This window comes from Natator depressus, chromosome 7 (assembly GCF_965152275.1).
Source record: "Natator depressus isolate rNatDep1 chromosome 7, rNatDep2.hap1, whole genome shotgun sequence".
Lineage (NCBI taxonomy): Eukaryota > Metazoa > Chordata > Testudines > Cheloniidae > Natator > Natator depressus.
This window is the reverse complement of record NC_134240.1, coordinates 109,359,259-109,371,763: the sequence shown is the minus strand read 5'-3', so window position 1 is coordinate 109,371,763 and position 12,505 is coordinate 109,359,259. Positions and strand designations below refer to the sequence as shown.

The 12,505-nt window shown below is 45.1% G+C and overlaps 1 protein-coding gene across 1 annotated transcript; it reads right to left on the bottom strand.

The window, feature by feature from the left end:
* Positions 1 to 4,500: 4,500 nt before the first annotated feature.
* VAX1 (ventral anterior homeobox 1) lies at positions 4,501 to 10,677 on the bottom strand. The gene is made up of 3 exons (XM_074960039.1): positions 9,779 to 10,677; positions 7,811 to 7,998; positions 4,501 to 5,154 (listed from the first exon to the last, which is right to left on the bottom strand). Exons 1-3 carry the CDS (start codon positions 10,014 to 10,016, stop codon positions 4,621 to 4,623), a joined length of 960 nt encoding a protein of 319 aa, XP_074816140.1. The 5' UTR covers positions 10,017 to 10,677; the 3' UTR covers positions 4,501 to 4,620.
* Between the last annotated feature and the right edge of the window lie 1,828 nt (positions 10,678 to 12,505).

Here is a 12,505-nt window from a genome sequence, read left to right as displayed (position 1 = left end):
ATTATTGATGACACAGAAAATGGGATATAGATGTACATGGATTTTTTTTAAAGGTCAGGTTAAAACAAAAACCTACAGGTGGGATTCCTTCTTCTCCCCACAAAAATTAGCTTAACATTTCATGTCTAATTGCCTCGGGGTTTGTTTGATTCATTGCGTTGAAAAGCCAGGGAGGAATTTATAACCCTAACCCAAGGCGATCAGATAATGTTTAAAAGAAACAAATGGAAAATCTCCTCCCCATCTCCATCATTCCGCCCGGAACCTAAGGGGCTGACAATAATCAGGGTCAAGTAATACTGGAAATCAGACTGCAGAGACTAGGTGAGTGACGGCGTGCCTTGAACTCACCCTCCAACGCCTTCTCTAACACCCCGGCTTTAACTGGAGAACAGAATTTGGGTGGCTGGAATTTAAAGGGGATAGACAGAGACGTGATTTTAAACAGATCCCCCATTTACATTCTTGCTCCAAATCACATGTGCCCGATCGCGTATCTGTCAGCAGAACTGGACCTATATTTAAAAAAAAATGGACTGGCCTTTTACCCGTGCAGCCAACAATGAAAACCCTTCCGAGCCACCATGTAAAGACAGGTGCTTCTGACTCTGTTGCCCTAATCAAAAGTGTCTTACTCAAGTGGAATGTGGATTATTTAACCTTCCATTGGCTCCAACAAACGCATTCTCCAGAACGGTCAAATGCAAACCTAACACAGGGGAGGGTCAGAATTGCCTTCCACGGGCAGGACTCCAGAGCTGTGAGTGGGGGACATGGCGAAGATTCAGGAGGATGTTGGCCTTCCCTTTGCTTTTTAAACCCGCAGGTTGTGTCGTGCTTGTACGGAGTGGGGCGTGTGGGTGGAATCCTGAAATGGACTTAAATTGCCTCCGAACGCTTTTTAAATTACAAATATACTTTTCATTACTGCAGAAGAGGCTTCTTTGAAAACAAGAACACCGCACCGTGTGTAAGCGGGGGGTAGAGGAGGCCTGTGTGTACAGTCAGGGAGCTTCACCAATTTTAGGCTCTCAAAATAAACAGTTACCCTCAGACTGGGCCTTGGTTCAATCGAAAAGACAGAGGGGGCGGGGGGGATTAAAAGACAATCGTGTTCTTTTTATTGATCAGTTCATTTGCCAAAATGTAGTTGCAGGTTTGTTTGTTTTTCCCCGAAATGGGGTGCAATGTAAACGCTTGTAAATTTCAACCGGGACAGACTCAACGGTTTGATATATTCATAAGGAAGAAGGATGGGGGGAGGTTGGCAGCTGGGGGGAACTGGGAGCTGTTTTAGCAACAGGTTTTCTTTCTTTTGGTAAAGAAAACAAAACTAATGATGTGCACAATCTCTTCTCCCTTCCCCCAGTTGTGCAAGGACTAAAAGCGGGCGCTATTAATTATGTTATTAATTATTATTATTTATTATTTTATTTTAAATACACCTCTAGAAACGTAAACTCAGTTTTATTCTTGCTGGGAGACTCCTTCATCGTCGTCAGCATTTTCTTTAGCTTGATTAATTATTTTTGTCTCTTGCAGGTTAAAAATAAAGAGTCTAACTCTACCCTCTGATAAATTGCCTCATTAAACAGCTAGATCCATATTCCCCGATCACATGTGACGCGTCTGCAAACTTTTTTTTTTTTTAAATCTCCACTTGATTTTGGAGCCGGGGAGCTGTCCGCTTTGGAAACAACCCTAAAATAAAGATGGAGTGTAAACAATGCCTGGTAGCGCCTAAAACTGCTACTGCTGGAGACAGGGGATATTACTGGGCACCCAGAGATGAAAAATTGCCTTCGGAATATAATTTACACCTCCAGTCTCTGATCTTTCTCTTCGAGTTTGATGCAGGGACCTCTAGAAAAATTACCACCCCTCCTGGATAACTGAGCACAATTCTGATTTTCACCAAATTCCGTTCTCTGTTAAATCTGCCCCAGTTTAAAGTAATAACAAAAGATTCGCCGGTGCTCCGATCTGGGAAACATTTGCTCGCCTGCAGTTGTTAAAAAGTGGCTAACTACGTGCAGCCATAGATGTATGGGATTTGTGGATACAGAAATTTGTAAGAAGTGCATGCCCGAGTTGGACATGACAGGTTAGTTAGTACCTTTGATCTCAAGGAACTCGATTACACTTGCGACTCAAAACCTGGCAAACAAGAACCATCGGGAGACGACTGAGAACTGTGCAGAAGGAAATCCAGAAAAGGCAACAGGTTTTATTGCGCTTGAATTCCGCCAGCATTCTGCGGGAAGCCGCAAGAATTGCAACCGACTTCGGCTTAGACGTTAAGCTGTTTTGAAAATCTCTCTTATTTTTATTTCCCCACATCTCTGTTTGTAACAGTGGCAATCATTAGAGGGCCCAGCCCTGCATTGATTTCTCGGACAAAACTCCTCCCTGAGCTCCGGATCGGGCTCACAGGGGATTATTTCTTTACTGGAAGCCCTTTGGTTTATCATTAATATTTCATTCTCTCTCTCCTTTTTATATAAAGAGATTAACAGGCACAAGGGTCGGGGAACTCCTATTCTGAAAATCTAGCGGGTAGTGTAACTGCAGTGTCATTTTTTTTATTAACACCTGAGGAAATTATACTTGTTGTTGGCCAGTAAAATACTTATTATTGGTCCGAAAGGAAGCAAGCCCCGGCTTAATCAATTGACTCGCACTCCTAATTTAAATAAACAACTACATGCCATGTTTAGAGAGTTTTGTTTGTTTTTAAAACCGGTGTAAACTCAGCTCTTCCATTGTGAATCCCAAACTGCCCCATCTGTTCGGACACACAACTGAACTATAGGTCCAGAAAGGCAATCGACTTCAGAACATCCACTAGAAAGGATTTTTGACATTTTGCATCGTACATGGTGTTTTAAATATAAGACGAAAGTACACCTAATTCTGTCGTCATATAGATATAATATATTTCACTCTCACCACATAAATACAAAACATCCAAATAGCCAAAAACATTCAGAACAAAAGTTAGTAGCAAGTTCTCGGCGCTCGATTCATTCATTATTTTCTCCACTATTGCCTAGAAACTTCAGACGTAAATAATTCACAATAAAATTACTATTTTGTTTTCTGTCCTGCTCTCTCACTCTCGCTCTCTCTCCAGTTCTGTTTTATAGTTAATTCTCTAGACTACAGCAACCATTCCATTTTTTGTAATTATTTTTGGTTAAGGTTTGGTGGCACGTATTTATACAGCTTGTAAACGCCTTATATTAAAGGTTAAAGAAAGAAAAACTAAAACAAACAAACAAACTAGCTAACTACAGAATTCTTGTTCTGACAAATTCAAGTACTGAAACTTAATGTGAAATAGATCAGAATGCTAGAGTTTGGAATAAACATCCTGGCGGATGGAGAAAAAAATAGCCGTAACAAGTATGCAAAAGGACAAAAAGGATTATTACACCGAAGTACAAAAAGATAGGTTCTTTATATTTTACTTTCATTTTAATCAAAATGTAAGTAATTTGCGAGAGTATTCTGGAGGGAGGAAACCCTAAAGATGTTTAATTTGGATGCACTTTGCAGGTATTGGAAACTCAAGTAGAAAAAAACCTGCCATTTTAATAGGTATAGATGGAATCACGCCAATCTCTCTCCCTTACTTTCCCTTATTTCACATATTTACCTTTACAACATTTTAATGTTATTTTTGGTTCGAAGAACTAGCTCTTGAAACTAAAAAAGGGGCGTTGCATTATCTTGAAGTGAAATATTGTTTTTATTAAAAACAATCTAAAGTCACTGGTTTCTGTATCTGCATTTAATGCGCGGGTTTTAAAGGCAGTCTGTTCCGATCCTTAAACTATTCAATATTTTTTTTAAGTTGACAGACTTTTTTTCTGGATTGGATCTGTATCAAGAGCAAATATAAATACAAACTAGGATACTAAACTGTTAATGTAGTGCAGTCATCATATACATATATGGGGCCACAAAACCTTGAGCAAATTTGTGCTTAGAGTCACTGAAGTCTTGGCAACACATTTAAATCCACCTGATGGTTCCATTTCTATGTCCGTTTGTTTGGAATCGACTTCCCCAGCGGTTTGCATTGGTTTAATTCAGAATATAGTCAAAACGGTTATGATTAAACTGCAAACAACTTCCCCTTCCCATTTCCCCCCTCCTCCCCAGTCCCTTTCCCAGATAAAAACGTGGATCATCGTTAGGTTTGCACTGGTTTGATTCAGAATGCAGTCAAAATGTTTGGTTTTGAGCTGCTGGCAAACCTCCCCCACCCTGCCTTTCCCCCCCTCACACCCGCCCACGCTAAAATAAAGGGGTCTCCATCACTAACAGTGATGGCGTCCCGGCTGTGTGGTCTGGAATCCGTTTATTTAGCGGCTACACTTGGGTGAGGTGTTTGTCCACTTCATGATTTCGCCTCTAAACATAGTTTCGTTCCTTGTTGCATTCGGAAATAAGTCTGGCTCGGGAAGCATGGTGGGGGGGGGTTGTTATGGGGGGGCAGGAGAGTGTGCGGAGGGGGGAATGAAGGGAGGGCTGATGAGATGCTAGCGTGTCATTATTCCATAAATATCGCCACAAATAGATACTATAAATATAAATACATAGAGTTACTCAGAGTCAGTCCAGGGCTTTTTTCTCAGCGCCTTCTTTATTGTTGGTCCTGGAGTAGGGCTCGAAGGCGGAAGAGCTCAGGTACCTGGCTGATAGTTCCTGCAAGTTTCCTGCCAGAGATCCGGCCATTGTCAAAGGATTAGAGGACAGCCGGCCGGCCACCGAGCCCAGGAGGGTGGGCACCGGCAGGCTGAAGAGGTTATGGCCGGCGCTGGGCGAGGCGTGGAGTCCCGCAGCCTGGGGGGGCCCAGCCGCGCTGCTCACCGCCGGCGAGTGCGGGGAGCCGCCCGCGGGCCCTGAGCTGGTGGTGCCCGTGGTGCCGATGGTGAGGCTGGGGGCCCGCAGCGCGGAGCCCAAGGCGCCGGTGGCGCAGGGGGGCAGGAGGCCGGGCAGTCCCGGCGGGGAGAGCAGCCGGCCTTGCTCCAGGAGCCGGAGGACGCTGCAGGTGGCGGCGGTCTCCGACACCACGGACCTCAGCTCCGAGTCTTTGCCTTGGTCCTTTTTCTGCTTCGTGCGCCTGTTCTGGAACCAGACCTTTACCTGGGGAGAGAGGCACAGGGTGAGCAGGGCTGGGGGGGCAGCCCGGGGGCCAAGGGGCTCCGGGGTTGCGGCATTTCTCCATTTACCCCCGGCCCGGCCCTGGGACTGGACAATGGACGCCGGCTTGAGCATTGCCGGGCACTCCGGAATCAGGGAGTTTACACCGCATCGGAGAGTCTGGGCGGGGGGAGGAGGAGGCTTAGGGAGTTGCAATGAACCACTCAGCTGTATTTTTTACGACGGGGGGGGGAGGGGGAATCCTGCCTCGGATTTATGAGTTCTGACTTCGGGAGCTGTGTAGCACCCGGAGGCACCTTAAAGGGCCCGGGTTCTCCACTCCTGCAGCCAGCGGAAATTTCGCCATGGGTTTCAATGGTAGCAGGATCGGACCCTTTAAATTGGTTTTATTTCAGAGCCAGCCCTAAACCTGGGGCGGGTGGCACCCCCCGGCACAATCCAGCAGGCTCCGAAGCTGCACCCTCGGGGAGAGGGGGCTGCTCATTCCGCTCCTCGTCCCTCCCCGGCAGCGTGGAGTTACACGCTCATCCAGTGACAGTAACGTGGTTCTTCTCTGTTCTCGGCTCCCACGCCAGAGGAGAAGGCCTGGTGCCGCTGCCCGGCCCTTTCCCCACATCTCATAGCAGGCTGCATCCCCCTTCGCCCCTTTGAAATACGATTTTAACTCAGAGAAATACAATCTATATTCCTCTAGCCTCTGAGACTGTTTAACTTGCCTTACCTGCCCCACGGCAAAGAAAGGCTCATTAGTTTGTCAGAGGGATTTATTACCCCGGGTGATCTTTTAACAGACATAGGGAACCAGGCTTTAGAAGTTTGTTCTTTTTCCCCCGCTGACTTTGGGGTTATTTTTCCCCTCGCACTTTTAATTGTTCGAACGGACATAAATATTCACTGGACACTGCACAATCATACAGGACACTCTGTTCACTGCCCTGTCAATAACTCCTCGCTCAGCCCCCAGAACAAAAAGAGAGGCAGTCAAACAGGGCAGAAACTTCGCTATTGTCCACCAACCTAGTTCATTTAATAATAGGGAGGAATGAAAGATAAATACATCTGATAAGACGGGTTTTAATTCAGTCGCACTTACACAAGTAGGACTAATTACCGGCTATCTATTTTCCGTTATGAAGCACTGGGGATTGTCTAGCGTTTTTCCCCAAAGCAGCTAATAATTCAGTTACTTTTTCGCTGTCGCATTACAATATCGTTCCCTTTCGCAGAGTCTCTTCTATACAGTATTTCCTTCCCACGTAGAATACTTAAGGCCCGTGTCACCTCCTATGCTAGACGCTGCAGGGGGAGATCAGGGGGCTCTAAATTACAGAGGGAATTGGCTCATCCTTATTTTGCAACAGAGGTTCTGGGCGGAAAAAACAAAACAAAACAAAACCCCTCTCTCTAAAAAGTTGCAGTGGGTCAGCCAATGCTGACCTGATTCTTGTGAGGTGCAAAGGATACTTTCCCCCCCTCTCTTTAAATTGCACTTGAAAACTTAAAATGTGGCCGGTGTTGCAACCCAACCCCCCACGCCAGGTAAAAATGAAATTAAGAACAAAGCAGAATTTGTATATTAGTCCATTTTAACGCAGCACGATTCCAGCTCCCTTCATCGCCAAATTGCACATGGACAGGTTTTTTTTCCCCATGCGATTCTGTGAAAATACCTCCCCACGCTCACACACACTCCAAACGTAAAAAACAACAAACACAACAACAACTCAATTTAAAGACACATTAGCAGGCAAAATCAAACAAGAGACGTTTAGAGGGGCAAGTAAATATATCGAATAGAAAATCATTTATGAGCTCTGTATTTGTTGATTATATGCTTGCCGGTAGCGTACTTTTGTCTGAAAAAGTCTCGCAGTCTAACGTGGAAAAGGGCATAAAACTTGATTTGAATCCACCCACAGCTCACGGGAAGCATTGGAGCTCGTGCAAACAGTGACAGCTGCCTGCATGCGGACTTGTGTTATGAAAAGTGGTTTGCATTGCTTACACTGTATTGCCTTTCAAAGCTGGACACCCTCCACCCCCAGCTCCCACCCGGGAATTCAATGCCACACATTTTGAAAGCAACTCTCCCCCCCCACACACACACACACCCCAAGCATCATTCTGATAATGCGCATTGTGTAGCGAATGTCTCATCAGAAACCGCTTCGCCCGCATTTACTGAGTTCCAGAAGAGATTTGCTACATTCTGTAGCTCAGTTTGTGACCAAACCAAGTTGTCAGCTACTTTTAAGCCTCCCTATTTTCTTTCAGGGTGTAGCAGCTCTGTGTGTGTGTGTGTGTGTGTGTAAGCCTGCGTGTCAGGTTGTGTCTGAGGGTGAATATTCACAGATCACTGGGATTATTATGGGGTGGGGAAACGGTTTGCCACAAAGTGTGCGCCTGTGTCTGCCAGGAGGCCTGTGATCCTGTGTGAACCAGGCAGTGGGCTCTGGAAACAGAAACTGCCTTTGCCTGCCTAGCCGATGTAAGCCTGCGAGCAGGTGTTTATGTGGACGAGGCTTCAGCTGCATCCCTGAGGAATGTGTCTGTGCTGGGACTCGGGAAGGGTGGGTTGGGGGGGGGGGGGAGGAGAGGTCTCAAAGGTGCCTAGCAGCAGGTGCTTTCTCTGCACTACCTGAGTTTCCGAAAGATTGAGCTGCCGGGCCAGTTCGGTCCTTTCCCGTCCCACCACGTATTGGCACCTCTGGAACTCCATCTCCAGCCGGTACAGCTGCTCCGCGGTGAAAGACGTTCGGGTCCGTTTGGGGCGGTCCAGATCAAGTCCTTTAGGCAGAATAATCTCTCTTATTGAACCTTTGGCATCTGGCAAAGAAACGCGCAGTCACTTTACACCGAGGAACCGCTTTCGGAGCAATGCAAAGAGCTGCCGGGCAGGCTCTCAGCCCGCGTCCTCACCCAAAGCCAGGTTAACCAGGCGGCCATCGGGCTGGTAAAATCAGGGCATGGCATGGGGATACCGTACCCAGGAAAAGAGGAGGCGCTACGGGTCAGAGATCTGTAAATAATTCCCCCAGCCCGACTTTCTTTTTAAGGACGTTTAATACATTTCACTAAGAGATCTCAGTGCTGTAACAAACACCAAGCGTTCTTGGGCCCTATTCACTGTAGGGTTATTCTTTGGTGCTGCTGGGTTATTGTTATTATTGGGTAGCAAGCCTCGCAAGCCCAGAAGCAGCTACTCCTGGGCAGGACCATTTCGAGCTTACGAAATGTTTCATTTCACCATGCGGCGGTTTTGGACTTTAAGTGCATCTCGCACCCCGAATGGCAGGAGAGATTTATGGCCGCTTCTTTACTCTTTAAAAATGCCCGGAGGGGGAGAAAAAATTAAAACAAACCACACAGAAAAGCCTCACTTTTATTTTAGCACCGGCCTAAGAAAGCAGGGCAAATCTGATTAGCAAAACTGTCATGCTAGAGCTCGATTCAGATTACACTAGAGCATTCCCAACCTAGCTTTCCGTAATTTTACCTCCACAATACACTTTAAGTCATAGATAACCACATCGTTTCAACCTGACCCCTCTCTAGGGTCAATCGGTCGCGCAAGGATTAATTATTGTTTACAAGGCCTCCTTTGCACTGATTTTATTATAATTCTATCCTCCCTGCACACACACACCTTAATAAAACTGTAATTTCCGCAGAGCACTATCAAATCATTTCATTAGTGGACTGGGAAATGATCCCGAAGGATGGGGAGGAGGGAAATAAAAACAGTCAATATACAGAAACCCAATTCAGTCCCTCCTGTCTCCTTTTTAAAGAGTGATTGCTTCGGGAATAGTTCTTCCGCCGTCAACCCCGTAAATTCCACCTCACATCATGGACCCTGGGACAGAGGACCTAGCAGAAACCCCTACATTATATATATATCCCCTCCCCAGAATGAAATAACCCAACAAAACCACAAACACCACAAATGCACCGAGATGCAAAAGGCGAAATACACTATTTTTATCCGAGCATCTCCTTTCTAGCGTCCGAGGTGTGCAGAAGCAGCGAGCGCAAGGACTTTCCGTGGGGAAGGGCATCGTAGGTGTTACAAAATTAAACCGCGATCGCTGCTTATTCGTGGCATTGCTCAAGATTACTCGGGCGCACCGTTAGCCCCGCCGGGGGGGACTCTGACACTCGCCGAGCTCTCTGTAGAAGAGGGCACCGTTGGGAAAGTCTATGGCGAATCAAGCAAGGCTGTAAATAAATGCATTTCACGGCCCCCACGGTTGGCGGTTAAGAGGCCCCAAGGAAAAGTGGGAAAGAAATGCAATGCAGATAAACTTTTCCCAGGAACCAAAGGCGTACATTAATAAAAGATACCAAAAAATAAAAAATAAAAAACTAAATCAGACCCTATCAAAGAGCCATAGACTTAGAACCCCTTGCCTCTGGAGATGCTGCGGTACACTCTACAGCGGTATTTCCCCCTCTGTATCCGCAGGAAAAGAGGAACATCTTGAAACCCCAACATACATATTTTTAATAAAAATAAGACTCGAATTCCGGTCTCTCTCTCTCTCTCTCTCTCTCTCTCTCTCACACACACACACACACACACACAAAATGCCTCCAAAACTCCTACCTCTAACTAGGATCCTCCTGCAATAGTCCGGGTCTGCAGAACTAGATTTACTCTTATTACAATCTTCCGAAACGGCCGAGGCAGAATAAGTCCCTTGCTGATCCTTCAAAAAAGAAGTAGAAATATTTCCTTCAGACCCTTTGCTTTCCTTGCCCTCTTTATGTCCGTTCTTCGAGACCCGGTTCGCTTCAGCCTCTGAATTGCATCTAACGTCCATTTTGTCTTGTTTCCCAAACATGTAGTGCAATAAAACAAAGCAAAGAAGAAAAGAAAAGAAAAGAAAAGAAAGGAAAGTCTAGGTTGGCTGTTGCACAGCCTGCAGTCAGACGGGTGGGGATCTGGGAAAGCACCTCTCGCAAGGAAGGTCGGCTTTGATCCCAACAGAAAGGCAGCTTGCTTCTTCCTCGATCCCTACGTCCTAATGTGGCTGTCCAGCTTCCCTGAGCCCCAGTGATCAGGTACTCAACAGTACAACTCCAAAATGATTTAATGTCTGCCTTATTACAGAGACATGTAGTTGTTACACACACAGAGGGACGCGCACTCGCTGTTTCAATTGATTAGGGGTAATTTTGCAGCCTCCACATTTAGGTTACCTCATGAATACACTAAATTGTTTGGATAATATATCAGATCGTAATGGATGGTTTGTGTGCTTGTCCCCAATCAAGTAGAGTTTAGCCAGTGAATAAACTGAAATGATTGGTCTTGCTTTCAGGAAACACACAATCAAAAGGCTGAGACTTCCAGAAAGGGGGGCGGAAAAAAAAAACTTTTGACAAGATTCACCCTGAATTGTTAGCACCATTAGCAGCCATTATTAACTTTCTTCAGTCTGCCTTTGACCCTCCAGATTATACAGTGGCTTTATCCAAGACACGCCAAATAAATCTGAATAAAGCTGCTAGGAAAGGCTGGAAACATGCAGTTGCAGAAAAGCAGCCTGGAGTCTAAACGAAACAAACCAACCACTGCACACAAAAAAGTTTTCCCCTGGAGTGGGTCTGTCCAAGGAAGCCGAGGATCAGCCCAGCAGAAATCCTCCTGAACACATCTCTCCACAGACAGCCATCTTAAACTCCTACCTCTCCTTAATTCAGTTCAGAGGCTTGCTTTGTGTGTGTGTGTGTGTGTGTGTGTGTGTGCTAATTCTGCACCTTCACAAACACTGAACCAATTGGGAGAGCCTGCTCATTGAAGGAAAAAAAAAAAAAAAGCCAGCTTTGTGTTCAGATAGATCCAGGAGGGGAGAGAGGGAGAGAGAGAGATAGCCCATGAAAAATCTCCACTGCGTGTCTACTAAAGGATAAAAAAAAAAGTTTTACCCTGGCTATTTCATTGTCTCTGCTACAATATCTTTGAGAACCGCAACAGCCAGTAATCCAATAAGACCATTGATTAGGCTACAATGATTCAATTCAAGCAAATGGCCTTGTGCAAAGAGCATGCTCCAGCCCTTCTTGTCACCTTGCAGGGCAGAAGCCCTCTTCATGCTGCTCTCCTTATTCATTCCTTTATGGGAAATGTAGAGCAAAAGGAGTGAAAGATGGCAATTATCTAATTGGACTATTAACAAACAATTCTCTGAGTGTGGCTGTCTGGCAATGGTGCTTGGGCGGGGTGAAAGGCCACATGTTGCACTGGCCCCATTCACAAAGAGTTTAGGGGCCGGAGGCAGAGAAAGAATTTTCTTTGAGAATTTTTCACACAAATCCAGGAGTGTCAGGTTTTCCTGTCTCTGTGTCTGATTCTCTGTGTCTGAGGGCTGGTGACTGGCATCTTTACCCATCTGAAGGTACTGTGCAGACCGGTAATATTGCAAACAGCATCACAAGCCAACATCAAATTGCAGCACCCTGTCCAGTTATGAGCATATTACACACTGCTCAACTTCGCGGGTCTGATTCTGATTCTATTGGTGTAATTGCATTGACTTCAAAAGAGTTTAGTGATTCAGGCTGGGATAACTGAGGGCAGACCCTTGATCTATGGCTTAAGTTTAAACTAGTGTAAATAGGCATATTTCAAGCCAAGAAATAAAATCAAATTTAAAAAGTGAATGCAATTTACACACACTTCAGATTATTCTGTCTCGAACAAATATTCTTCAATAATTGCCCAGATCAGCTAACTAGATTTTTTTCTATTATATTTCTCAGAAGTGTCAGATGTAGATAAAGAAGTCACTCTTGAGACCTGGATCAGCCGCTGTGCTTTGTATATATAATTAATATATATTAATTAATTATATTTTATATATATATATATATATTATGCAGAATGTCTCTAGTCTGGAACAGGTTTCTTTCTCCTTAAAGCAAATGAATTTCAACAAGTTCTGATGGTTTGTTATTATTAGTTATTCCTTGTATTGCAGTAGTGGCTAGAGCTTCAAATCAATTGGAGGCCCTATTGTGCAAGACGTTTCCCAGATATCTAAGGAAGAAACGATTCCTTCCCCAATCTAAGCACCCAATCCTGCGAGCTGCTCCGTGCCTGGATGCCTGCAGAGCAAGTTTACAACAGACACAACAAGTGGATGTAACAAACAAGCAGAGCGGTTAGGTAAGAGAGCAAAAGGTAACAGTAGTAGGAATACATTTTTGTATAAATGAGCTATACGCACAACTTGAAGGTAATGAGGTAGATAGATAGATAGATAGATAGATAGATAGATAGATAGATAGATAGATAGATAGATATGGTTGAGAAGTGTGGCAGTAGCAG

Bases quoted from the DNA above. Each gene is read 5' to 3' on its own strand.
- VAX1 (XM_074960039.1), bottom strand. From the start codon at position 10,016: ATGTTTGGGAAACAAGACAAAATGGACGTTAGATGCAATTCAGAGGCT. The intron at 7,999-9,778 runs GTAGGAGTTTTG...TTTCTTTGCCAG, and splicing joins CAGGAGGATCCTAGTTAGAG to ATGCCAAAGGTTCAATAAGA. The intron at 5,155-7,810 runs GTAGTGCAGAGA...CTCTCTCCCCAG, and splicing joins TCAATCTTTCGGAAACTCAG to GTAAAGGTCTGGTTCCAGAA.